The sequence below is a fragment of the Haliotis rubra genome, unplaced genomic scaffold (genome assembly GCF_003918875.1).
Source record: "Haliotis rubra isolate DU_JTF1 unplaced genomic scaffold, ASM391887v1 Scf59, whole genome shotgun sequence".
NCBI classification, from domain to species: domain Eukaryota; kingdom Metazoa; phylum Mollusca; class Gastropoda; order Lepetellida; family Haliotidae; genus Haliotis; species Haliotis rubra.
This window is the reverse complement of record NW_025767290.1, coordinates 198,624-226,391: the sequence shown is the minus strand read 5'-3', so window position 1 is coordinate 226,391 and position 27,768 is coordinate 198,624. Positions and strand designations below refer to the sequence as shown.

The window sequence follows — 27,768 nt, the reverse complement described above, 5'->3', positions numbered from 1 at the left end:
ATTTTAGCGGGGGGTGGGGGTGGGGTTGGGGTGTTTTGCAGTAAGGTATGAAGGGTTCTGTTTCAAATAGTCGCTCTAAACAAGTGACCTTTGACTATATTTTAAGCTATTCCCGGCCAAGGAGAGGAGTTGGTCGCCTATGACAGGATAACACTTCTGAAAACTTAAAGGTGCCAATAACAGTTTTCTGTTTGTCATTTTTGTAGTAAGCACATATAATATGCAACTTACGGACATTGTCCTTAATCTAAGCTGCCTTTGCACTAACGGGTGATTGAACTGTAAGGTTTCAAGAAAAGCCTGTTGCTGAGGCTTCTCAAACTGTAGTAAAATCTCAGAATTAGTTTGCTTTGAGTAATCAGGGCTTGATAATCTAAACAAAGTGCAAGTGCTTGGACCAAAACAAACAAGGCCATGATGTGTGATATGTTTATTAACACAGCGCTTATGTACACACAAAATGTGGTCACCTTCGTTGGTAGTGTGAGGCAACTTCATCTGTACCATTAAACAAAAGTAGGGGATATTCCATTTTGCGAGCATACCATTAACCGATGCCAGTGCATATGAGAAAAGTAGTACATATCCATACAGATGAAACATTTCCAAAGGAATGGAATAAATTGACACATTTTCCCTTAATTTCTCTTCATCATCTGTTTCCTCCTTGGCTTCATCATTTGCATTTTATCAATCTTGTAAATCCAATATCCCCTACCTTTTTTGAATGGTATATTATATACAACCGACGAGGAAGGTTATTGAGTGATCACACAACCACAGTCAGAGACAGCAACTGGTACGATGACATCAGTTGGCGTCGTCACGTGAGCGGGAAAGACATTTGAGTAATTCAGGCTTCTCTAACACAGCGGAGGAGAAGTAATGTGTTCTTTCTTCTCTTGTTCTTTAAGGACGCTTCAAAGCGCTATGAAATATTTAAAGCAATTAAAACATATTATAGTGAGGTCATACATCTGTTGTATATATTTACCCCGACTTTCACACAACATAATCACACGACAGAAATCATACAACTGTCAAAACGTGATTAGAGTATGACACAACAAACATTTACAAATGCATCTATGACTATTCGACATAGATGAATATGAGGATGAATTAATGCCAGTGTTACAATGTACGTCGAACCAATAGCTCGCAGGCAGGTTGGTGTTATAATTTTCCTGCTATAAAATACAGTTTTGACCAGAATACATTATTGTATTTTCATCACAAATGTTCATAGGAAAATGAGGCTTTTTCCTAGAATGTTATTGGTATTTGGTTGCCCGAACCATAAGATACTGGTAGGAATACGTGTAGAGAGGGGTACAGTTCAGAGACGGAAACATACTTAAAGAATGGGGTATCTGTGGGTATTTGGGATAATTGTATAGGGATTCGGCGTGTAAAGTAGAAAGCGAGGTTGAATATCTGAAAACGGTTAAAATGGCCTTTGCTTCGAAAGAATATAGAACGTGAACCATAGTGAAATCTTCAACAAATCAGCGTGGCATATAGAATACTTCAGATTTCGATGTCTGCTAGTAAAGATGAAGGAATGATCATTGATACTTTCAATGAGTAGACATGCCCATGTTGTAGTGCAGATTTGTTGGTTTCAGTTGGTTGATAAGGTGTCCTTGCTTGAGAACGATACTGCCATTTCGTCAGAGCGACTTCCATGGTACTTGGACCACGCAAACAGTGCCCCGAATCCAATGAGGAGACCCACGACCAGCATGGCGAAGCCCAGACCTCCCATTGCACCTTTGTCAGAATACAGTGAGTGAGTGAGTGGGCGCCCCGACATTCCAATATACCTGCTGTTTACAGAGGCTTTAAGATCAGATATTACCGACACAGCATTTTTACAACAGAGGCTTTAAAAGCAGATTTTACCTGGTGTTTACAACATTGATTTAGAGGGCTATGGCAAGACATTGACGTTGGAATTCTGCAAGAAGTTCATTGTTGCACGTGCAGTATGAGGCCGGGCGTTGTCTGGTTGAAAAATCTGTATGTCTGTTGGTCAATAATCGGGAGAAGGTGAGGCTGTAATACGTGGTTGATGTAACGTTGGGCTGTCAGGTTCCTTCAACGATCACCAAGTCTGATTTCTGGTTGTATGAGATGGATCCCCAAACCATAACGCTTTCTCCGCCAAATCTGTCCACCTGTCGGACGCAGATGGGCGCAAAACGTTCATGACGTCTCCTATACACACGTTTTCTTCCGTCGTGATGTTGCAAAAGAAAACGGGATTCATCAGAAAACCAGATGCGCCTCCAGTTTTGTAAAGTCCATATCCTTACGTTGTTGCACCACCTGAGTCGTCGGCGGAGATGTAGGGGGCGTAGTACAGGTCCAACAACTGGTCTACAGGCACGTAAACCCGCTTCTTTCAGACGGTTCCTAATCGTTTGAGCTGACACTCTCCTCAAACCTGGTATTTGTGTGGCGGGTCGTGATTCTTGGCCTTCCACTTCTCGGGCGATCGTTGGTCAAATTGAAGTTGTTGTAGCGGCTCCAAAGTCGGGATATCGTTGTTTTGTGAACATTTAGGTGCCGTGCAACAGTTCCAAAACTTTCTCCGGCTTGAACACGACCAATGGCGATATTTCGGTCGGCAGCACTCAATCGTGGCATTTTTAACACAGCTTTTCAGCGACAAATGAATGAATATAATACGAAAGCACATGGGCTTTTATACACCCCTACATTAACTGCCATTTTCATGATTTGCATGTGTTTTTTTGTGCGAAGTCACCATGAGGGTCATTTCATGCGTTGTGACGGAATAAGCAATAAAATACACTTATGCGTACAAATGCAGTTGTTTGGATTGGTAATCTTCATTAATTACGTGTATAATTTCAATACATATCGAATAACATATATATTACCAGGGGTTGCGTTTCTTTTTGACAGAGTTTATATTACCTTTTGATTACAACAGATCTTACCTGGTGTCTGTTGTAGGGCTTACCTTGTTTATTGAAGAATGATCCTATCGATTGTAGCAGTGCATGGTATAGAGTTTATTTGGCATAAATGAAGTATAAAATTAGTGCTTACCTGAAAGTATTCTTCAACAAACCGAGGTATGTGTTATGTATATTTTGCGCTTACCTGCAGTGTATTTGGCGCTTGTGTCTGGATGTGGTATGTATCGCTGTCCATTTGGGTAAAACTGACCTGTGGGCAGTAGTAAATCTTAGTAGTTCGGACATAAAACACAATTTATAAATGAAATAAAACCAAACTTGATTCAAATAAGCCTAGAGTTGTCGACACGTGAAATATCATCTATTAAGGAAGATACATGCTTAAAAAACAAGTACTTCCGGCGCCAAGGAATATGACTTACGGAGATGAAAAAAATGCGTTTTCAAAATACATATTTTCGCAGCAATAAACATCACGTGACCACAATCAAGGTAAGGGGCGGTAATCAAATGACAGAGAGCGGCTACAGTTGGTAGCGGATGTTCATTCGAACAGAAAACTAGAACAAAAATGGTTCACGTGGTGTATTAGTAATTTAAAGCACTGTCGCCTCAGCCTAAATATAATCGCTCACAATAACCGAATCCGTACCCAGATGTACCCACGAGATCAAAACTCAGTAATGGTGGCTATTCCATTTACATCCAATGTCTGTTTTTACAGCACTTCCAATTGTTGTTTAATTAACTCCCAAGTTAAGTCTCTGCTGCTATCCCAGAGCAAGTGATGTACATACGGTTATATATAGAGCAGTATGCTGTTGCCTCGATGGTGATCTGGCCCACGTCCGACATTGATGACGTCGAGAGCCGACATTCCGTGGTGTTGCCGCAGTAGTCAAAACTGGCACAGGAGAAGGTCTCCTCGTCCACACACAGTTTGGCGCACTGCTCGACGCTGACCATCAGAACGATCCGGTTGTCCTTGAGCGCTATCTGGCGGTTGGCGACCACCTTGAAGTCGTCGGCGTAGTTCCCTGGAAAAATAGCATGTCAGCATGCAGAGGCGTATCAACACTTAACGGTGTGCAGCAGAAAGTGTCCTTAAGAACTGCAGCAAATTTGATGGAAAGCCATGAGAGGCATTGGTCATATGCTTATCTGAGCCCTAAATGGTTGCATTCTCATGGGAACCATGGCTTGATTCCTTGGTGGAAATAGCGATAGAACAGTTGTTAGATGTTAGATGTGGGTTTGACAGACAACTTAAATATCATACAAAAATACCATGAGATAGATGATGGATGGATGTAGTTTATACAAGGCTCTGAATTACAGACGAAATAAATACACATCGGACAGTGAAGAATACTGGTGTGTGGTCCTGTGCACAGAGCCCAGAGTCACAAATCAGTTGAAGTTAAGCAACGTTGGTCACGGAAAGTCCTTGGATGGGTGACCGTGTTGGGCAGCTTGACTGCTAAGAGTTTCTACAACTTCAGTCCTGCCCCACGACGAAGCACATATGACACATGCGTCTCACCCTGGGCAAGTGACTTATGAAACTGCCTCTGTTCGCCCACCAGCGAATGGGTACCCTGTGGGATAAGTCGTATGGCTGTTAACCTTCTAGCGCCTCAACGGCAGCTTGGGTTAACCGGGATAATAAACAGCTGGCGAGTGGATACACGCGCTCTGTAAATAACCATTATTATATTATTATTAATGTCGGGTAACAGAAACTGAGTATTTGAAAATTGGACAAAATTAACAAAACTTTGACATTCAGAAACAACATTAAAACGCTGCAGTCTTAGGTAGAAATACTACTATACACTACAATCGATTATCCGTTCCCTGTGTGTTTCAATATCGGCCACAATCGAATATGAATGTGGGTAGACTTTCATTTTTCCGGGGTTTAGTTCCTAATAAACAGATGCACCACATCGTATCAAGGTCTTGTACATGTATGACCACTGATTACTAACTTGAATAATGGTTGCACGTTGGGTCTTGTTTGACGTTTGCCTTGGGAGTATCAAACACGTGCTTGTGGCCAAGAAAGCAGGCGTTGATATTGGGGCAGAAGTCGAACGATTTGCACGGGAAGCTCTGATAGTCCGTGCATAGCTTTGCGCACTGGTTCGGGGTGTTGATGTTTTGGTAAATGGTGTCGGAGTCAGAGACGACCGTCGTTCCTTTAAGTTCTGTGAACTTTGCTGTGTAGTCACCTTGAGAAGAAAAGGTATCGGGGACGTGGGATGATATCATTAGGAATAATACTGTGTGAGCAAGTGATATCTTTGAGGTTCAGATCAAAACCGATGATATCAATAAGAATAATGCTATGAGAACAAGTGATATCTTTAAGAACAGAACCACTACAACTGATGATATAACTCGAATAGTGATATGACAACAAAACATATCCTTAAGTGCAAAACTACTGCAACAACAGCTGATATCAATAAGATTTCTTGAAATGTAATTTTGACGCTTTTTACCTCAACAATACACTACATTCTATTTGTTTGACAAGATTTTGTTTGGAGTTTTCCACACAGTACAATTCCAACCACATGTCTGTAAAAGATGGACTGAAGCCAGTGATTGATTTTGGTTAACAACGGCCAAAGAGTTATATGCCAGGGTGCCGTTGTACAAAGCAACCTTAGCGCTAGGACCTCGTAAGTCTGTGATAAGGTATGGGTGGTGGTGGTGGAATTGGGTTTAACGTCGTGCTTGAGAATATTTCGACGTGCATGCGTGTGTATGTGTATGTGAGGCTGCTTGTACTAGCCCAGACTGAAGCTGGTTTTATAGTGCTAGCCCACTGAGATACCATGCCGCAGTGAAGCATGAATACCCCACTCAGACACATTATACTGACTCCGAGCCGTCCAGTCCTTGTTGTACCCATTAATGCCGAGCGCCAGGCAGGGACCAACAAGTACCATATTTTAACGTCTTTTGGTATGACGCGGTCGGGGATCGAACCCGCGACCTTCCGCTCTCCGGGCGGACGCTCTAACCACTACACCACGGAGACGGTCAATAAGGTATGGGAGATATGATCACCTTAGCGGTAAGATCGCTTTGTGCAACGGTACTCATGACACCGTCTCTTACCAGCTTAGTGTAACCAAAGCGTACTGACTAAACGTAAATCCCACCGGCATAATTACACAGGAATATGCAGAAGTTTAGCTTCTGATAACTTGAATCCATAACATGTGAACTAAACGACCTACTGATTTCACATAAATGGACCTTCAGGTTTTAGTAAACGAGAACCAGTTCTTTGATACTCACGGATGTAGAGGTCGCAAGAGGCGTTGTTGACGATGAGGTCGGGTCTCTCGTCAGGATGGATGCGGCTGAGGGTACATACTCCGCTGGTCATGCAGTACTCAAAAGACTGGCATGTGAATTCAAGCTCTGCCACACACTCAGACGCGCAGCCGTCAATGGCCATCTCCGTCAGCTGTACATCCTGGGAGCCTCTGACAGCCTTATGGAACTCGCCGATGAAACTGACTGAGGTCAGCCACTTTGAAGGAATCAAAGGTATAAACGTATATGAATACACACTGTCATTTAGATGGTTTCGAATGTAACACATGCTATATTTGGGCTTACACTTTCTCAGTAAACTATTGATTATAGTACTTTTGTAAGGCCGATCCGGGATTCGACCCCCACAAAAACCCCTCGCCCCTTCACCCGATTCCAGTTCCTAAACCTAATCACATTAAAACAGTCAGATACAAACTTGTTGTAAGGACAACAATACAAGAATCTGCCTCGAAACGTCGTTTGTTCATCTATAAAGTTTGACTTTATCTGGCATGCCACTCAAAGAAGTTATCTAAAAAAGCCATCACACAGAAACCTACTATATGTACTAGGCGTCATAATGAAGGGTCAAATGATATATAGCACATGTAAAGGAACGTTTCTCAGAAATAATAGAACTAAGAGTGTCATCATAATGTTTAATGTTTTGACAAACGTGACACATCGTGACATACACACAAAATGTTCAAACAGCACCAGCAAACATCAGTTGTATAAACTGGTCGACGTGCATATTCCACGGACCAATTTGCCTGAAATCTCTACCACAATTATAGCACTCTGACTCACATTAAAGCGGACTGCAACCTGCCGCTGAGTTTGACCAGATTCCAAAAGGCTTATAGCCTTACCCCTATCAGCAAGTGTAAAAAATGTCTCATTTTAAGCTGCGATTTCAAACAGGTACCTGAACGGTGAACGACGGTGAAACAAGCATCAATGCATATGTATTGTCCTCCACCTTCCATGGATAGAGCGACTTGTACGTACAAATCATTGACATTAAGTGACAGGTGGATTTCCATACTGACAATCTGAATGAAAAATGTGCCATTTGCAACAGAATGTGTCGGACTTTAAAGAACGTAATAATGACACTTCAACGACCTGATGTGTTTTTCCATATTGTTAATAAAGTTTGGAAAACATTCCGTTGTATATGTTTCAAACAAAAACGAAGATTTTACACCTTTAAGAAATAGAGGATATTATATGAGTGCCCATGTCATGCTATGTTTACGATACGAGTGCCCAATGTTGGTATTTACCGAGCGAGAGCGACGGATAAACCGATATTTAGGCACGAGTGTCGTAAACATAATATGATATGGGCACGAATATGATATTCTATTTATTACTGAAGTCGTCATATAGAGGAAAAGAAACCCAAATCTACTTTCAAACATAGGCTGGCTACCCCGCCGTCACCTCATGTAGAACGCAACGTCACAGAAGAAACGTGACGTCATAGCATTGTCCGTGACGTCACGTCACCCTGACAAAGTGATATTTTGCCCTAGGGCATCGTATGAAAAATATGAACCCCGATATTTTCGCCCTCGTAGGTAATAAATAGTGTTACCAATACCTTGACCCTTCATTAATGACGCCGAGTATATATAACCCTTAAAATAACATTCACCCTAAAACACATCGTTTTATTTAATAACAACATTCACCCTAAAACACATCGTCTTATTTCATAATAACATTCATTCTAAAACACATTGAAGTTTTATTTTATAATTCAGGAGCCAGTCACCTTTGTTCGATGACCCTATGGTTGGATTTCTGAGAACTTCAGTCGTTATTGTAGAAGCGGTAAAAGTTTTTTTCTGGAACACAAACATCGTGATTAGTATTTTGTATAAAACAACGTGCATGTACAAGCACAGTGGACGTTTTGTAACCATCAGAGGCGGGACTAGTGGAGGGGTCAATCTTTCGAAACCGGTGGGGGTTAAAGTGTTGTAAGGTTAACATGAAGGTTAGTAGGGAAGTTCAAATCCATCAGCATGGCTTGGTTAGGATTATTTTCGAAAACTCCGGTCTTATGAAGAGGCAATAATATTTCTGCTTGACTTTCACAGTCTCAACATTAACGTTTGCAACGGCAAACGAGTTGTTGCGTTGAAGTTATTCAAGAAAGAAGTATTTTAGGAAAGAAAAGTGTCTTCAAATATGTATACACATACCGATTGTGAAAGTGTTACTTTAAATCCGTTCGTTAAGACATAGTTTTTCAATGAAATGTAGGCATCTTTAAGTCCAATTTCGTGGTCTACTGGTCCGGACAGCACACCTTAAATAAAAAATGTGAGTGAGTGGAGGTTAAACTGCAACTGAATCATTGCGGTATGTACAGAGGCGATTTCTGGACCAGGCTTACCACTTGCTGCACATGCGCAGCGTCATTTCACACACTTCATCGTCTGATTCACATGCTGCTTCTGGAATCTATTTCAGGAACTCCACGTATTGCCAGTTCCCTTCGGCTTTATATGTGAATGCTAATTTTAGCCGTAGTGGTGTCATGCGTTTTTTTAACAATAAAATGAAGCCGTTTGTGACGAATTCAAGTCAAGAGAGTCTTATTCCTTGCACTGACTTGAAGAGATCCCTGACATCGGCTGCCATTGACGCATTTTATTTAGAGCAGATATGTCTGTGACACACACTGCAAATGATCATTCTTCACCATTCGCCTCGATGCTCATGCTGTTATCACTGGATTGTCTGGTCCAGACTCGATTATTAACAGACCGCCTGTAATGTTCGGTGTTAAACGGCGTTAAACAAGAAACAAAAACACCACTTGCCCGTTTATGGAACCTATAAAAGACTCGTCCCTACCATCGTTAAAATATATTTACATATTTCTTGTATCTAAAAATATACTTACGATACTGTGAATTGTATTCAATGATATTGTTATCAAATTAAGTCCGTTTTTAAATATCATCTGCAATATATCTGATAGATTGTGGAAATATACGTGAATCTTATGCCGTCCTGGCAGCTGAAAGCCAGTTTGGGCTAAGACGGTATCCAGTCGGGAAAAAAAAATTCCTCGGGAAAGGCACGAGTCACTAATCGGCTTGTCCCAGAAATTCACGAATCGCTCATCAATAGATCTCGTCGTCAGAAGAGAGATAATTCCACTTATACGGTGTAACCTGGAGGCTCACTGGTCCCACATTCTGGCTAGAAAAGGAACCTAGGCCTGATGGTTGTGGTTTGATTTGAGGAACGCAGAGAGCAGGTTACAGCCAGACATTTCACGAAACGACTAGTAGCGTTGTTGCAATCGTTATTGGGTGAGGTCAATAATCCGTAATGTAAATGAAACATACTTAGCCTTGCCGTTTTGTTGGAAATATGCCCTGTCTTCCCAGGTGTAAAATGGGTTCCTGGCCGGATGATGATGATGATGATGATTATGATGGTGATGATCATGACAAATTAAAAGTATCGAAGGTTGATACAGTTGTTGCCACGCTAGACCAGGGATCCGGATACCACATGTTACTATGTCTAATCAAAATTGTAATAGCCCATTTGCACGACCGTAAACAGTTATAACGAACCAACGGGCTAGTTTTAGTTCATTATATCCGTTGTTCGTTATATGCATTTCGAATTGTGACCAGGATCAAAGATTCTGTTCGTTATATCCGTCAGTTCGGCAAATCATGTTGGTTATAACGATAGTTTACCGTATGCGGCGTCTTTACATTATATTCATATATGATCTAGGGTAGGTAACTCTCGTCCGCCTTATCTCCCTTTGTAACTCACGTGTAGGAACGGTGGTGTTCAATATGTTTGCCGTCAAATGTTCATGGCCAGTGGTCAGTCACATGCTTTCAGCAAGACAGCAATTTTGCAACACTTACAAATCCATTAGACATTACAGTCACTACTGTTTATCTAATTTGTGAAACTTATCCCTACAAAAGACGATCTAACATACGTGAATAGTGGTCGCAGGTGGCGCTTGTTGACAACTTGGTTCCATCCGGGGTATACTGCTGACTCTGCGCACACGTCTGCGCACTCGGGCAAATGTCGAAGCTGTTGCAGGTTCCTGTCGCCTGGTCGCACGCACTTGCACACGTGAAAGCATTAGTCACGCCTGAGATCGTCATATCATCTTTATACCGGGCAACGAGGTTGGGCCAACGTCGGAATTTAGCTGAAAAAGCAATAAAAGCAGACTGATTTATTGACGTAAAATTCAACTTGACCTTTCCTTACAGGCAAGGCGGGTTAAAATAAAAAACAATTATTTTGTAAACACACAAACACTCGCACGAACGCGCACGCACTCACCATTCCCCACCCGTTATTGATTCCTGTTCCTAAGTTCCAATCGAAACGTATCGCAAATTACATCATTTCAAGAGTAAATACGAACATATAAATGCATGCAAAATTAAACAAGTATGTTCTCATGTCTCCAAGTTCGATATATCGTTGCAGACCTATCAAACTTGTATTTGTAAGAAAGCGCAGATGATTTCTAGGCAGTGCAGTGTCACTGTATATCATTTTCAATCTGTAAATAGCATTTACCTTCTCGTCTTAGATGTTTGATTGGCGTTTTGGAAGATGAACATAGAGAATTTTCTGGGTTTCATCTTCTTTTTTATTGTTTGGTACAACGTTTCAGGGCTTGTTCTGGCCCCGATCATCAGGTAGAACTAAAGTACAGAACTGAATCTCTTTAGTTCTACCTGATGATGGGGCCAGAACAAGCCCTGAAACGTTGTACCAAACAATATAAAAGAAGATGAAACACAGAAAATTCTCTATGTTTACCTTCTCGTCGTTTCATATGACTGACTGACTGACAGTTTAGTTTTAAGCCGCTTTTAACAATATTCCTGCAATATCACGGCGGGGGACACCAGAAATGGGCTTCACACATTGTACCCATGTGGGGATTCGAACCCGGGTTTTCGGCGTGACGAGCCAACGCCTTAACCATTAGGCTACCTCACCGCCCCTCCAGTAATTGAAGTAACTCCAATTTAATGTTGTTAGTTGTTAACGCCGCACACGGCAATATTCTAGCTATGTGGCGGCGATCTGTAAATAGTCGTGTCTGGACCAGACAATACAGTGATCAACAGCATGAACATCGATCTCTGCAATTGGGATACGATGACATGTGTCAACCAAGACAGCGAGCATGACCACCCATTCCCGTTAGTCGCCTCAGACCAGCAGGGGTTTGCTGAACACTAATTCTATCCCGGATCGGGTTAACAATTTGAATTCAGCCAGGCGAACAATCAATACGAGATGATTTAGAAATCGCCTATATGTCCACCGTTTACATATTACAGAGTATGGGGCAATAAACCAACCAATAGACGGCGCCTTGTCCAAGAGAGTTCCTAGGAAGTACGTGTTTTCTTCATCCCAATGAATTGAAGTGCTTTGTATCCGAATAGGACTCAAAGTTGTCAGTTTCGAAATTTGCACAACAATCTGCTCTTGCAACTCAAGTCTGTGATCTGTAAGGAAGTCACTTGCGTCTCCTGCGAAGACATCATAATTCTATATCAATATCCTTTTTAAAAACGTCATATATGCCGTAAAATGACTATTTAAGCGATACTTTTCTTCAAGCCCAAGAAAACCGACAAAGACGCTTTTCGTAAAGGACTAACATTTCTTTCTGTGTACAGAGTCGACCGGGGTGACTTGTTTTCAGGGGATCTTGTAAACCGAATCCTGACTAAATGAGCTGTTAAGTTACAAAACAATCTTACGTGCATATCATTCTGAATATCAATATATATACAAACGAATTGGAATATATCTGTATTGTTAGTTAAAACAATTCGTTCTTTATGACATTATTCTTTTGCTTGTGATTTACCTCTTTCCCTCTAGACATAACTGCAGAAACAGTACCTGGGAAAGTTATCTGGAAATCAGTCTGTTGATCATCTGAAAAGCAGGGTCTGATTATGAAGGCGTTGAGCACATTGGGGTGTTCCTGATCGAAATCGTAGAAGTCGTATATGTACTCTAACCCACTCTGAAAAGAAAAAGTGTTATCCATCTGTAGGGTTATTGTAGTACGTTCCTGCAACGTCAGGCTCGCTGACTTGGTTGACACTTGTCATAGTATCCCAATTGGGTAGATCGATGTTCATGCTATTGGTCACTGGATTGTCTGGTCCAGACTCGATTATTTATGGACCGCCGCCATAAAGCTGGAATATTGCTGAGTGCGGCGTTAAACAACAAACAAACGAGAAACTACAGTATGTCGTACAGACACTGAAAGAAATATATAAAAAAAATCCCATGCAAGCAAATGTGTGGCAAGTCTAGATTACCAAAGTTTCTGAACATGAAGTCTCCTGATTATAATCTAGGACCACATTTTTCGGTAAAATATGTTCATTTCAGAGACTAGCTGTTATGCTACTACTCCTACAACAACTACAACTACAACTGTTACTACTACTACTACTACTTCTACTACAACTACTGCTACTACTACTACTACTACTACTACTACTACTACTACTACTTCTACAACAACTATTACTACTACTACTACTTCTACTACTACTACTAGTTCTACTACTATTGTTTGGAAAACCTCACCAAAAGTCACCTATTTCCAGCCCTACTCTTGACCCTGACAACAATAAAATCCTTCTCACCAAAGGGTCGTTTATTTCCAGCCTAACTGGTGTATCTGGACTGTCGTTGTCATTTCCTATGTCATTTGCACTTGTCCAGTAATCCTAGAAACAAACAGCAAATACAATTATAACCATTATAATATTCGAAGGTAACGTGTAAAATCAGGTGAAAGGTGAGGTGAAATTGGATTTAACGTCGTGCTGGAGAATATTTCGCTCATATGACGACGTGCATGCGCGTGTGTGTGTAAGTGCGGCTGCTTGTACTAGCCCAGACTTAAGCTGGTTTTATAGTGCTAGCCCACTGAGATGCCATGTCGCAGTGAAGCATGAATACCCCACACATTATACTGACTCCGAGCCGACCAGTCCTTGTTGTACCCATTAATGCCGAGCGCCAGGCAGGGACCAACAAGTACCATATTTTAACGTCTTTTGGTATGACGCGGTCGGGGATCGAACCCGCGACCTTCCGCTCTCCGGCGGACGCTCTAACCACTACACCACGGAGGCGGTTGCAAAATCAGAGGCATATGGTGAGTGTCATACGCAGTCACCTTGAATGAATGAGTAAGAAAGGTTTTAGGCAGGCTTTAGTAATATTCCAGCAATACCAAGGCGGGGACTCCAGAAATGGGCTTTACACATTGTACCCATGTTGGGAATCGAACCGGGGCCTTACGAGCGACCGATTTAAACACTAGGCTACCCCAACCGCCTCAAAGGTTTCTAATACTACACGTTTTTATTGTTTTGTAATGAAAACTGAAAAGTCTTAAAGTGTAATAAATGTATGTCAAATAGTAGTCACCTTTACAATTAAATTTTATCTAACAGTTGAAAAAATTGGAAGAAATGTTAAAATAGATATCTGCCAATAGGTAACTATCTAAGATATGTAGTTAGTTAGGGATGGTAGGGGAGCCTAGTGGTTAAAGCATTCGCTCGTCACGCAGAAGACCCGGGTTCGATTCCCCGAATGGTTACAATGTGTAAAACCAATTTCACCTTGATATTCCTTCAATATAGCTAAAACTAAACTCACGTACTCACTTTTATCAGTGAAATCCAGTAAATGTGATTTCTTGGTCACAAATTTAAAACTTTTCAAACATAATAATGTTACATAAGAATTTCGTGACCCAGTTTGGAAGCAAGTTAGTTTATATTAGATTACGCAGCTAGATATTACAAACTATTGCAGAATAAGGTTATATAGAAATAATTAAATATAACCACAGTTAATCAAAATCAGTAAGGTGTTGTTTGCTATTTGAGTAAATGTATGTAAATGTAGTCCACCTACGCTCATGAAGTACACTTCAAAGGAGACATTAGATCCCATTCTCTCTGGAAAGTCTGTCCTGATGGCGGTGTAGACGTCACAGTCGATGCCCCGGACGGTCCTCTATGAACGAAGATTAGTAGTGTATTGCTCACTGATATTAGTTGTCGTGTTTCCGAACAGCATATCGAGCGTTGTTATCTCCATGCAAAGGATGCTGGTTTACCATTTCAGTGGAGTGAGTGAGTTTAGTTTTATGCCGCTTTCAGCAATATTCCAGCAAAATCACGGCGGGGGACCCCATCATGTCAGTTGGACTGCAGCTGGGTAATAGTGCTGATACACGTCAGATGGCATTGTTCAGAATTCCATCCATCACAGGATTCTTGGTGAAGTATGAGATGCCTCGCTACCTGTGTCTCTAAACTACTAGTATACTATAACAGATTAATATGTTGGTACAGTGTATCACAAGCACATATGTTGTTGATTAAAGGTCTTGTATTAGGCATTATTTCTTGTGATATCATCGTTCGCTCTCTTTTTATTATTTCTTGTGATATCATCCCTCGCTCTCTTTTTATTATTTCTTGTGATATCATCGCTCGTTCTTATACCATTATTCTTTGTTATATCGGTCATGGCGTTACCACCGATGGAGCGCTTGAATCAGAGAATTCATATATAGGACAAGGACTACACATCATATAAATCAGCTTTTGAAATAGGATTTGGAAATCATCTATGAAATGAGAATCATTCGTGACATGACTGTATACCTGTACTTAGATCCACCCAGAGGGATCCACATTGTACAACAAACCAGGTCTATATTGCCAAAATGGTATAAGTCTTTTCCAGGATAGTTTATTAGATATTTTATCAAGTATGTCAGAAGTACATATTTTGAGCGGAGGAGGTTTTAATGCTCGTACAGGTACTGAGCCCGATTTCACCGAGGATGATATCCTCAAACATACAGAAGGGCAAGACCACTCAATGTGCGATTTCTTATTAGATTATTTAAGCATAAAAAGATTTTCATCTGACAAAATTGTAAATGCGTATGGCAAGGGCTTGTTAGACTTATGCTCAGTTCTCAACATTCATATAATGAATGGACGATGTGGATCCGACTCCGAAATAGGCGACCCTACGTTTATTGGTCATAACGGAACAGGTGTAGTAGATTATATATTAAGTTCAACATCAATTTTTGATAGTTTGCTTGACATTGCAATCCCTTCCCGCACAGAATCCGACCATCTTCCTCTTACTATGAAGTTACGTGCGCTTCACACGTATCATACAACAACTGAGAAACAGTCGTATAGATTTGGTTGGCATAATGATAAACTTGAGCTCCTTAGAGAAAATATGTTCTCAGAAAGTATTCAAGAGTTACTAAGCCAGTCAGCAGATTTCGTATTTATAAACATCGATAGGAGCATAGACCTTATTGTACAAGCCCTTTGCACAGCTGCCTCAGATATGAAAAAAAGAACTGGTAAGAGAGGAAACAGAGCTCAAACTTGGCATGATGCAGAGTGTGATAAACTGAACAAAGAAAGATGCAAATATTTAAATAGGTTTCGTAAATCTAAGGATGTTCGAGCTTTAGAGGATTACCATTGCATTAGAAATACGTATAATGCAGTATGTAAACAAAAACGAAGTGACTATTTGAAACTGAAACAACAACAATTAGAACATAGTGTTAACAATTCTAAACAGTTTTGGTCTTCGCTGAAAAAAATTGAATGTGAAAGCAAGACAAACAAATGACATTGAGATCAATGAATGGTATTCTTATTTTAAAGAATTGTTTTCTACATCTGAAATTAATGATGCCATGAATAACTATACAGCCAGCCAGGACGATAAAAATAATTGTCAAAGATGTGATATTAATAACTCAATGACATACTTGACGCTCCAATAACTCGAGAAGAAATCTTAAATAGTATTAGACAATTGAAACTGAACAAATCACCAGGAATAGATGATACTATCTCCGAATTTTTCTTACACTCATCAGATATTCTACTCCCATATCTTGAATTATTGTTTAATGTCGTTCTTGAAAATGGTTTTTTTCCACATTCATTGTCGATTGGTATCATTGTACATATTCATAAGCATGGTGATAAAAATCAAACTGAAAACTATAGAGGGATAACTCTTCTAAGTGTCTTTAGTAAACTATTCACTTCCATTATAAATAAACGTCTTGTATTCTGGGAAGAATCCTTTGATAAGATAAGCGAATCCCAAGCTGGTTTTAGAAAAAGATATACTACTACTGACAACATATTTGTTTTACATTCACTTATACAGAAATACTTAAAAAAGAAAGGTACCAAATTCTGTGTTCTCTTTGTAGACTTTGCAAAGGCTTTCAACTCTGTTCAAAGAGAAAAGTTATGGAATCTTCTAGATAATCATTCCTTAAGCAGTAAATTGAGTAAACTTTTAAGAAGTATTTATGATAACGTAAAGATGTGTGTGAGAAACAATAATGAAATATCTGAAACCTTTGAGAGCCAAATAGTAGTAAGACAAGGTTGTATCTTGAGTCCATTTTTATTTTCTTTCTTTATTAATGAACAAGCAATTCAGATTCATGAAAACTGTTTAAATGGTATTCAGCTACATACCGATATAGTACAGCTATTCTTCTATTATTTGCTGATGATATCATACTTTTCTCTAGCACTATTCGCGGATTACAAGCAGAAATAAATGAATTAGAAACATACTGTCATAAATGGAAACTAACCGTAAATAAAGATAAGACTAAAATAATTGTGTTCAAGAATGGAGGTAAACTTGCTGCAAAAGAGAAATGGTATTATCAAGGTGAAATGATAGAAACAACTACGTCTTACAAATACTTTACAAACCACCTATCGTGGTCCTTACATGTCAGAAATGCATCGATGCAAGCAAAGAAAATACTAATTGGTATTATTAGATATATTTATATTTTAGGTGACTTGTCACACAAATCATTTTTTAGAATCTTTGATGCTAAGATTAGTCCCATACGTCTATATGGTTCTGAGGTTTGGGGACTACAAACATTTGATACACTAGAAAAAGTACATTTATATGCAATAAAAAGATTCCTTGGTGTGAAAGTTACTACTTCAAACATAATGGTCTCTGGTGAATGTGGTAGGTTTCCATTATTTGTTGAATAAAAAATGAAAGTAGTAAAATATTGGTTAAAAATCTTAAATATGCTATCTTACAGATTACCCAAAAACTGTTACAATATGATGCTTTTGTACGATAGAAATGGGAAACGTAATTGTGTCACAGATGTCAAAAATTTACTATTTTCTACTGGTTTCGGTAATATTTGGCTAGAACAGTGCATAGACTCGCATCCAAATTTTCTCATATCCATTAAACAAAGGTAACAAGATATATATCTCCAGATTTGGCTTGACCAATTATCTGCATCATATAAATATTTCTATTACAGAATGTTTAAGCAATCTATATACAATGAAACCTATCTATCATCTTTGAATGTAAGGAAATATAGAATCACGCTTACCAAATTTCGTTGCTCCTCCCATGATTTGTTAATAGAAACAGGTAGATATATTGGAATAAAGAAAGACGATAGAATATGTAAAATGTGTGACTTGAATCTAATTGAAGATGAATATCATTTTCTTTGTGTTTGTCCAGCCTGCCACAATTTAAGAAATAAATATATTAAGAATATTACTTTGTACATCATAATATTTATAAATTTATATCTCTATTAACCTACTCTAGCAAGGAACACCTGGAAAAGTTGTCAGTGTTCCTATACCATGCCTTTCTACACAGGAGAAATGTACTCTCTACTGCCTAATAAAAATATAGTCAGTATACATGTACTATTGGCCTGTGGCCTCTTAAGTGCAAAATAAAGACTTGATATGACAGGACGTTATTCGTTTACATTTCAATTCAACTCAATCTTAATTAACGTAATTTTCTTACAAGATGTCATTTCTAATCTGATGTACAGGGACCTGAGTTCACCTACCTCTCCTGAATAGGAATAGGATGAATCAAGATAAAAAAAGCTGTTCTGGCTTCCTGAGATGGATCGGGACCGACGAAGTGTTGCGCGAGGAGTCCCAGGTGCTGTTCTCTATGGGCACGATGCTGCAGTTGAAGAGCGACCAGTCCACGACGTAGGCCACACCTAGTGAAGATGAGACATTCAGAGTAGGGACAGTATCCAGAGTGGAAGGGGTGGGGGGTTGGGTGGGGGTGTGTATCCAGAAAGGAGGAGAGGCCTATCCGGAGAGGAAGCGGGACTTATCCAGAGAGGAGAAAGGAGGCAGAACGTATCCAGAGAGGAAGAGAGACCTATCCAGAGAGGAGAGACGTATCCATGGAGGGACGTATCCAGAGAGGAGGAGAGACGCATCGAAAAGGAGGATAAACGTATCCAAAGAAGAGGAGAGACGTATCCAAAGAAGAGGAGAGACGTATCAAAGGAGGAGGAGTCTCGTATCCATGGAGGGACGCATCCAGAAAGCAGGAGAGACGTATCTATAGAGGGACGTATCCAGAGAGGAGATACGTATCCAGAAAGGAGGAGAGACGTATCCAAAAAGGAGGGGAGACGTATCCAGAGAGGAGGAGAGACGTATCAAAAGAGGAGGAGAGACGTATCTATAGATGGACGTATCCAGAGAGTAGATACGTATCCAGAAAGGAGGAGAGACGTATCCATGGAGGGACGTATCCAGAGAGGGACGTATCAAGCGATGAGGAGAGACGTATCCATGGAGAGACGTATCCAAAGGTGAAGAGGGACGTATCCAGAGAGGATGAGAGACGTATCCAGAGAAGAGCAGAGAGCGGGAGAGACGTATCTAAAGAGGAGAAGGGGCGTATCCAGAGACGAGGAAAGAGGATAAATGATTTACATCACCCATCGTTATTTATCCTTCTCTGTGTTGCAATCCCATATGAATACATGTATATGGGTGTACCCAGCTATTAAAGTTATCCCCCGCAGAAAACCCTATGACTTCGTCATTAGGGTTGGCTACCGATATAGATCACAGAGATGGATAACTTTATCGATAAGTATCGGAGACATAACTTTGAGCAAAAATGCCAAAACTGTTTCAAAGAAATGAATATCATATTTCACATCGCAGGTGAGTGGTGATTTTGTTGCATGGATGATTGACAAAACAACGCCCTGAGCCAAATTAAGATGCAGACTATGAATAGAGTCCTAAATGTGTATACTGTGTAAGAAAATTCAAACGTTTTTCTATCACAAACGTTTATGTACGATAATATCGATTACACAATTTTCATATCGATAATCATTGATAACCTTTCTTATCGACGATATTTCCGATCATCGATCATTTTAGTCAGCCCTAATCGTCATGCATGGATATGGTCCAGAATATTGCTTTCTCGTCTCCTGCTATCGCTATATCGTCTCGCTTTATCATTTGCTCGTCTCGCGTTATCGCTTTCTCGTCTAGCGTTACAGCTTTCTCGTCTCGTGATATCCCTTTCTCGTCTCGCGTTATCGCTTTCTCGTCTCGCGTTACCGCTTTCTCGTCTCGTGATATCCCTTTCTCGTCTCGTGTTATCGCTTTCTCGTCTCGCGTTACCGCTTTCTCGTCTAGTGATATCCCTTTCTCGTCTCGCGGTATCATTTTCTCGTCACGTGATATCGCTTTCTCGCGGTCTAATTTTAAGGCGTAGAAAGCGATGGACCTTATCAGCCACCATACATTACCTACCTACCCACCCACAAGTATTTCAAAGCCCCCTAAAGCTTGTCTTACCAGTATTGTAGTCATGGATTTCCACGTTGGCATCGGGGCTGTAGTAAGGGAACACTAAACCGGGACGGGAGTCGAACCTGACCAGCTGGTAGTTGTAGTCGTAATACACCTAAGGCAATATACAGTATCGAATGAAGCATTTCTTTACCTACCTGCTGTTAAAACATACTCACATAAACATTATATGGGTCCCTAATTTTAGCATTAACTTTTTCATCCTTAGATTGCAAATTTGGAGAAACTGAGAAGAGAAACTGTATTTTTTATGGCCTAACTTGCGTTCCAAGCAGTGACAGAACAGTATAATTTCATATGAACAATGTTAGAACATTTTCACAACTACCAATATGCCCACTATGTTAACATACGCTTATAATATGTACTGCCTTTTGAAATGAAGAACATTCGCCATCAGAGTGAACCAGGAAATTACGTGTTGAGAATATATGTGGCTTACACGTATTGTACAAAACTGCCTCTGATCACCCGGTAGAAAATGGGTACCCGGTGGGTACCCATAAGTCTCATGACTATGAACCTTCTAGCGCCTCACAGGCAGCTAGGGTTTTCCCAGGTAATAATGTCCATCATGGTGTGGAATTCAGGGCCCCGTTCCTCAAAGCGATCTTAGCGCTAAGGTGATCGTAACTCCCATACTTTAACATAGACTTACGACTGTCGTAGCGCTACGATCGCTTTGAGGAACGGGGCCAAACGCTATAAAAGTGACCATATTATTATTGTATAAATGGTGTTAAAATACTTGCGTCTACTTGCGTGACCGTACTATCCATGACGTCTGTTATCTCTTCCCTATATTGATACTGAGCCTGTAGTTGGGGCATCTGGCGGGTCCCTTTACGTCCTCTGCACGCAATTCCATTGGGTGTCTACAACACAGAAGTACAGCAGCCTCACACCCATCGCTATATCTCATCCATCATGGATTGTCCAGGCAGTTCCATTCCTCCATATCACGTTCCATGCGATAGTCCGGGGATATGTCGATGTTACAGATAGCACGTATAGAGATGCTGAGTTCTAACCAAGAATAATTCATTGTAGTTCCGTATTTGATGTCAACATCTCTGAACCCTTTCAGCAAAATATCTTTGGAATATCGGATTGGATTTTGAAGGAAGCTATGGTAGCAAATGGATTTGGCGGGGTATCTAAGGTAACAGAATAGATAATCGGAGATGCATCTCAGACTAGATCATATCCATTTCATAGCATTTTAATATCAGAAGTCAGTGCGTCGAAGGAACACAAAAACACGGAGATGTGTGTGTGGATATTACATGGGGATATGTGGACATGCCACTCATCTGTTGTTCAGTCGAGGTCGGAGGGAGCAGATACACGACTTTAAAATGGTCATCGGTATTGATAATGTTTATGAAACTCGGTTGTGACGAACTATATATCTTTAATATTGACGGGTGGCAGATAAAACATTTGGGCCTCTCGGACCTTTGTCGTGACTGGCCAAATCTTCCATCGAAAGCTGTGCCCATAGAAATTTTCAAATTGTAAGCTTTCAAGCGAAATACTTACTTCTAACTTAGTCTGGTCTTGAATCTCGCTCCTGTAACCAGTATAGTCATAGATGTGATGGAAGCTCGAATCTGGTCCGGGGCCCAGCAGGTTCTGGTAGCCGATGATTTCAGCCCTGACTGGGATCTGGGGAGAATTATCCGCTGTTGTCCAGTTCTGAACTAGAAGTCCCAAAACATTTAGTCAATTTAAGTGTACCAGGTTTTTAATCGTAGAATATGTGTACTTTTAATTTATGGCTAGGTTTCTCTTCTGTCGCCAATGGCTGAAGGGGTGGTGTAAATCCAGCTAGGGTCCATGCAGGAAGCAAATGTACTGTAAGTCCCCATGGTCCCTAGTATGGTGATCTATCCTCAGTTGTTGGTGATCAATAGCCTGTTTTTTATATTGTATCGTCTTGTATAGTTCAAATGTTTTAGATTTAGTTACTAGTTTTATATCTATATCTGTGATAATCTAGTTATTTTACTGTCCTTCGTCGGCAGAGTTTATAATTTCACTTAAATTGTTGATATATTTATAACTTGCTTTAGTCACGATATGGATGAAATATTGCCGATGTGACTCACTCACTCTGAACTGGAATCAATCATCATAAAAAAGTTAATGACATCATGTCAAAGAGATGTTTGGTTGGTACCTCGGGTAATTTGATTGAAGGAATCCAAAGTCTTTGTCTCCTAGTTCGATGTGATGATCAGATGCATATTAGTGAGGCAGTAAGTTAACATAGATGTTGAATGTCTTCTTTGCACGGAACACCAGCAACGTTGCTGACAGAGCTGGGATGAGGTGAAATCGGGTTCACCGTCTAGCAAGTTTATTGTACTTCTTTGGCGACGTGTATTGATATTATAATGACTCCGAATTGACGAGTTCATGCTCCATTCCTCTAATTACAGGGTTAGATCAAGCATCCTCCTTTGGTAAAACGCGGTTGGGAATAGAACCCCGATCTTCTCATGGAAAATACAGGGCATTGATTGGGTTTATCGTTGGCGGCCATGCATGCCATACCTTTCTAAACGTTAGATGACATGCCTGACTTGCACTTGTTCATACACTACCCCTCAACGATACCGGTATTTATTAAAAATCTGAAATGAAAAAAATGAAACACATGTACTTACCAGTGAAGTAGTAGTCGAGGGTGAAGTTGACACCGAGGTAGCCCCAGTACATGCAAGACTGCCAGTGGTCACACAGAATACCCCGGACAGTAGACCGATTCATATATCTCTGAAAGAGTGAGTTAGTAAATTGAACTGCCTTTACCAGTTTGGTATAGTGCCAATAGAAGGATGATAGGAAGTTATTCATTTTCATTATCCTGACACAACAAAGGGAGTAAACTCTGCGCAACAACTTGTGTCGACCTCCTGGAGAACCCCAGTTACATTCAATGCTGCTCAGGTTTGTGTGGGGCCTTTCACATCGAGGGAGTATAATTGGTTTGTTTGTTTCAAGCTATGGCGGCAGTCTGTGAATAATCGAGTCTGGACCAGACAATCCAGTGATCGACATCATGAGCATCGATCAACGCAACTGGAATACGATGACACATGTCAATCAGGTCAACGAGCCTGACAACAGGACCCCGTTAGTCGCCTTTTACGACCAGCCTGGGTTGTAGAACACCAGTTCTAAGCCGGATCGTCACAGGTGGATACATGCTCGCTTACTCTTCTAAACAATATTTTAGTACAATCACGTTCATCATGAAATACACTGTAAAGTGATAACGGAATTTAATCATATGAGTCTAAAAAGCAGGAACACATTTATCTAAATGGTTATATTCTTGGTGAATTAAAGTCCACATTCGTGACTGTCTATTAAGGGAAAGTAATAATAAAAGAAAACAAAGGACGGTGTTGCAATAGAACAATACTTCGGTACCGAGGAAAATGAATTGATCATATCGTTCATTTTCCGAAAGGTCTGGAAAAAACCTTAAACAGGACTGACTGCCAAAAACGTCTCTTTTCAAACTTAAAATACAGAATTTTATGTTTGAATTACTCAGTATGTGTGATGCATGTCAAAGTCATGGGATTCTATGCATGCAATGGCTAGACACCAGGGAAAGTTTCAGACATGAGAGCAAAAAACGTTCATACCGACCTCTCCGTACCTCTGTGCGAACCGGAGGACAGATCCGGTCGAATAACTATGAGGCATGGCCGACTTCCCTGATCGACCCCTTAAAAAGACGTCATCCGGATCCATCGACTGGTTGTACACCGTGCACTCGTCATCTGTCATGGTTAACGTAGCGGAGTGATTGAGGCGTCATTTTGTATATAACTATTAAACTACTGTTCATCTCCCAAAGGTAATACACGTTTAAAGACACAGACAGACAGAGAGACAAACAGACTCGAAACGTCATTATGACGTTGACCATGACGGTGCCTGCCATACTGACACCAACTGAATAAAACGTGACTCACTTATGATATGGTAGCTCTCGTTTGTGTTGGCGTTGAGGATAATGGTTTCTACGTTGTCCCCTCCGTGATTGTCATTGAAGAAACACCGTCCGAAGTGGAGACGTATTCATCTGCGACTACTGTCTTGAACTTGTCTATAATGGCTGCTTCAATATGTACTTGGTATTCAGGGGGCATCACTTTGGGAAGCCTTGGATCTGGAGTGAGTGAGTGATATGTGTTTGAATCCGCCTAGAAAACCATTCCATTTATATCACTCCGTGGGTGTTAAATTGAGGAGGAGGACAGCTCAAAGTTAATTGTTTCAGATATTTACCAGTTGGTGAAACCCACGGGTGTAGTGTTGACACAAGAAACATACTGGCCGGGACCTTAGCTGCATCTCAGTGAACCTCAGCACCCTCTCACTATTAATAGCCGGATGTTTCAAATGAAATATTCCCGTGCTTCAAATACGCAATAACACCCGGAAATTGGCCAACACATGATGTTTATCGACATTGTAAACACAAAAGGTCCATACACGTTTTTGTGTCTGCACTCATTGACATCGAGTACGGGTACAGCAGTGAAATGTCATCAGCCGGCCGTTTCGGCTGTCTCCCATGGTAGCATCTTGACCTGCTCATTTGTGACGTCATTCGGACTTAACGTCACAATATGATTTAATGACGTCATCACAGCTGACGACGTAACAATACAATGGTGTGAGCGATGTTTGTATGTATCAATACGCAGCGAATTTCCGGGAATCGAATACCATTTGATCACGTTTTTCAACCAATCAGATTATAGAACACAGTGACTTTTGGTTTACAATTGTCACTAACTGTTAAGTTTGAAAGTGTTCGGAAGTGTGAGAGGAGTCTGGCCACTTTGAACGGTAGTGAGTGAGTTACGTTTTACGCTGCACTCAGCAATATTCCAGCTATATGGCGGCGGTCTGTAAATGATCGAGTCTGGACCAGACAATGCAGTGATCAACAACATGAGCATCGATCTGCGCCATTGGGATATAATGACATGTGTCAACCAAGCCAGCAAGCCTGACCACCCGATCCCGTTAGTCGCCTCATACGACAAGCATGGGTTACTGAAGATCAATTCATTCACGGGTAGTTATACCGTGTTACTTTCACGTGAGGCTCACGTGAACACCTCATATCAACACTGTTTGTTCGTCATACAGTCGAAATAATGAAACAGAACTTTAACGTAGATTTCATACGGATATTGAAATGCATTTTGTCCGTGTTCATGTTAATTCTGAACCTTCTGACCGACTCACCCACTAGCTGACTCACTGACTCACCGACTCACCATTTGGTCCCACGGTGGCTTTTGGGTCTGTTGTGCACATAGGGTGTGGGTACTGCACCCCATCATCTCCCAGCGCCTGAGCAAGAAACAGCAGCAGTATTGGGCAGCTCACAGCCTGAAACAAAGGAGCAAACTAGTCCACGAAAATGTTCTAAGAAAAGCGCGACCATAGTAGCGGGGTAAACACTAAACATGAATTCTATCGACATCGGTTAGGTATGCACATGTAATAAGACATAAAAGATACGCAGAATGTATAACGTAAAGACGGTATGCAATATACATTATATAAGAAGCAATGTGTATTATATGAACATAGATATACAATATATATGGAGATGAACCAATGTCATTAGGGAACAGTTTTGTATTTCGATTACATTATTGTTGTGATTCAGAAGATGGCCGTGATGTGCAAGTTTTAATTTATATTGGGAGTCAAAACTGGTCTCAAATGTTATTCTCACTCTTTATTGATATAAATACTAAGTTTATATTACAAGGTCGTTGTATTTGTACTGTCATTGGTGCATGTAGCCTGTAATCGTTGCTCTGCCATTGTCATTCCTTTGGAGTGTTTTGCTTTGGCTCGGAAACTGAGTTTAAGTTAGAAATACAATTGATTGAACAACAGTATGTTCTTTGTGGATTTCACTCCAGCTTCTCTTTTCACTATATTTCAGTGTATCATATTATTTCAACGTGAAAATAGACACGCAACAATGTTGTATCAAATAAGTAACCAACATACAGTATCAACAAAGGTGAGGTGAGGTGAGGTGAGGTGAGGTGAGGTGAAATTGGGTTTAACGTCGTGCTTGAGAATATTTCGCTCATATGACGATGTGCATGCGTGTGTATGTGCGGCTGCTTGTACTAGCCAAGACTGAAGCTGGTTTTATAGTACTAGCCCACTGAGATACCATGCCGCAGTGAAGCATACCCCACTCAGACACATTATACTGACTCCGAGCCGACCAGTCCTTGTTGTACCCATTAATGCCGAGCGCCAGGCAAGGACCAACAAGTATCAACAAAGGTATGCAATATTATGTATTTATCACATCAGTAAGGGTAAGCAACGTGTATGACATCAAGATGGGTATGCAATATGAAGGATATCGATATTCAAGTATATATTAACAGAGATATGCAATATATAATGTATTATGCAAATGTTTGCAATTTATGCTCATAACGTGAAAATACATCAGATCGCACAATATCTCTTTTGCAATTTGTCATTGTTATTCATCACGAATGCAAAGCTTTGATAGCAGGGGACACATTTGGTTATCCCTTTATGTGTTTTCTATCAACATAGGTGTGCCATATGTATTCAATATATGTCATATTGTCACCGGTGTGCGACATGTTATTTCAACGAATGTTACAATCTATTTTGTATCTACATGCTTGTGTCATATGTAATATACCAACATAGATATTCAATATGTATTATATCAACAAAGGTAAGCAATGTTTTTACATCATATGCAATATGTATTATACAACCAAGGTAAGAAGTATGCAATGTTTATTACATCAACATAGGTATGCAATATGTATTATACCAACCCAGGTATGCAAAAAGTATCATATCAACCTAGATATGCAATATGTATTATACCAATCAAGGTATCGAACCCGCGACCTTCCGCACTCCGTGTGGACGCTCTAACCACTACACCACGGAGGCGGTCTACGCAATATGTTTCATATCAACCTAGGTACGCAATAAATATTATATCAACATAGATATGCAATGTGTATAAGATCAACAATGGCGTCAATTTATGCTGAAAATACCCTGAAATGTATTTTGGGTTTTACTCATAATATCTCTTTCGTAATATTTGATTATTATACATCATAAATACAAAACCTTAATAGCAAAAAACACAATTCGTTATTTTTTTATGTACGCCTCACAATCGGGACTTGTAGAAAACAGGCAACATAACTATATTACAAGGAATCGAAATGAACGGAGCCTTTCATTCCAATGACAATAAGAGTAAAGTGTCCTACATTAAACTTTCTCCGGAAGTCCTATTATGGTATGGTTAACATATATGAGTGATAATATCGTTACGACAAGCTTCAATACCTGCATGTAGACGTTTTAGTTGTGTTTAATGTTCTGTGCATACCATCCGCACCATATGTGTAGCTTTTTACGTCATGTTAACATTAGCAGGAAAACATACAATATGGCATTTTAATTGTATTTTTGGAGAAACTTACCTTCATAATGAGAGTGGAGGGGAGGTTCTCAGTCCATGGATGATGGGACAATGTCCACCTGATTAGCGGTGTCGTGTCCTATGATAACAAGCA

The 27,768-nt window shown here is 40.3% G+C and overlaps 1 protein-coding gene across 1 annotated transcript; it reads right to left on the bottom strand.

The window, feature by feature from the left end:
• Window positions 1-415: 415 nt before the first annotated feature.
• Window positions 416-27,768, bottom strand: LOC124255018. Its single transcript, XM_046688855.1, has 21 exons — window positions 27,676-27,768; window positions 25,429-25,543; window positions 24,109-24,305; window positions 23,780-23,913; window positions 22,786-22,894; window positions 21,656-21,816; window positions 20,866-20,988; window positions 20,099-20,207; window positions 18,350-18,477; window positions 14,289-14,390; window positions 13,001-13,084; window positions 12,237-12,363; window positions 11,684-11,857; window positions 10,285-10,506; window positions 8,507-8,613; window positions 8,074-8,146; window positions 6,267-6,491; window positions 4,943-5,185; window positions 3,749-3,988; window positions 3,136-3,201; window positions 416-1,773 (listed from the first exon to the last, which is right to left on the bottom strand). Exons 4-21 carry the CDS (start codon window positions 23,882-23,884, stop codon window positions 1,625-1,627), a joined length of 2,547 nt encoding a protein of 848 aa, XP_046544811.1. The 5' UTR covers window positions 23,885-23,913; window positions 24,109-24,305; window positions 25,429-25,543; window positions 27,676-27,768; the 3' UTR covers window positions 416-1,624.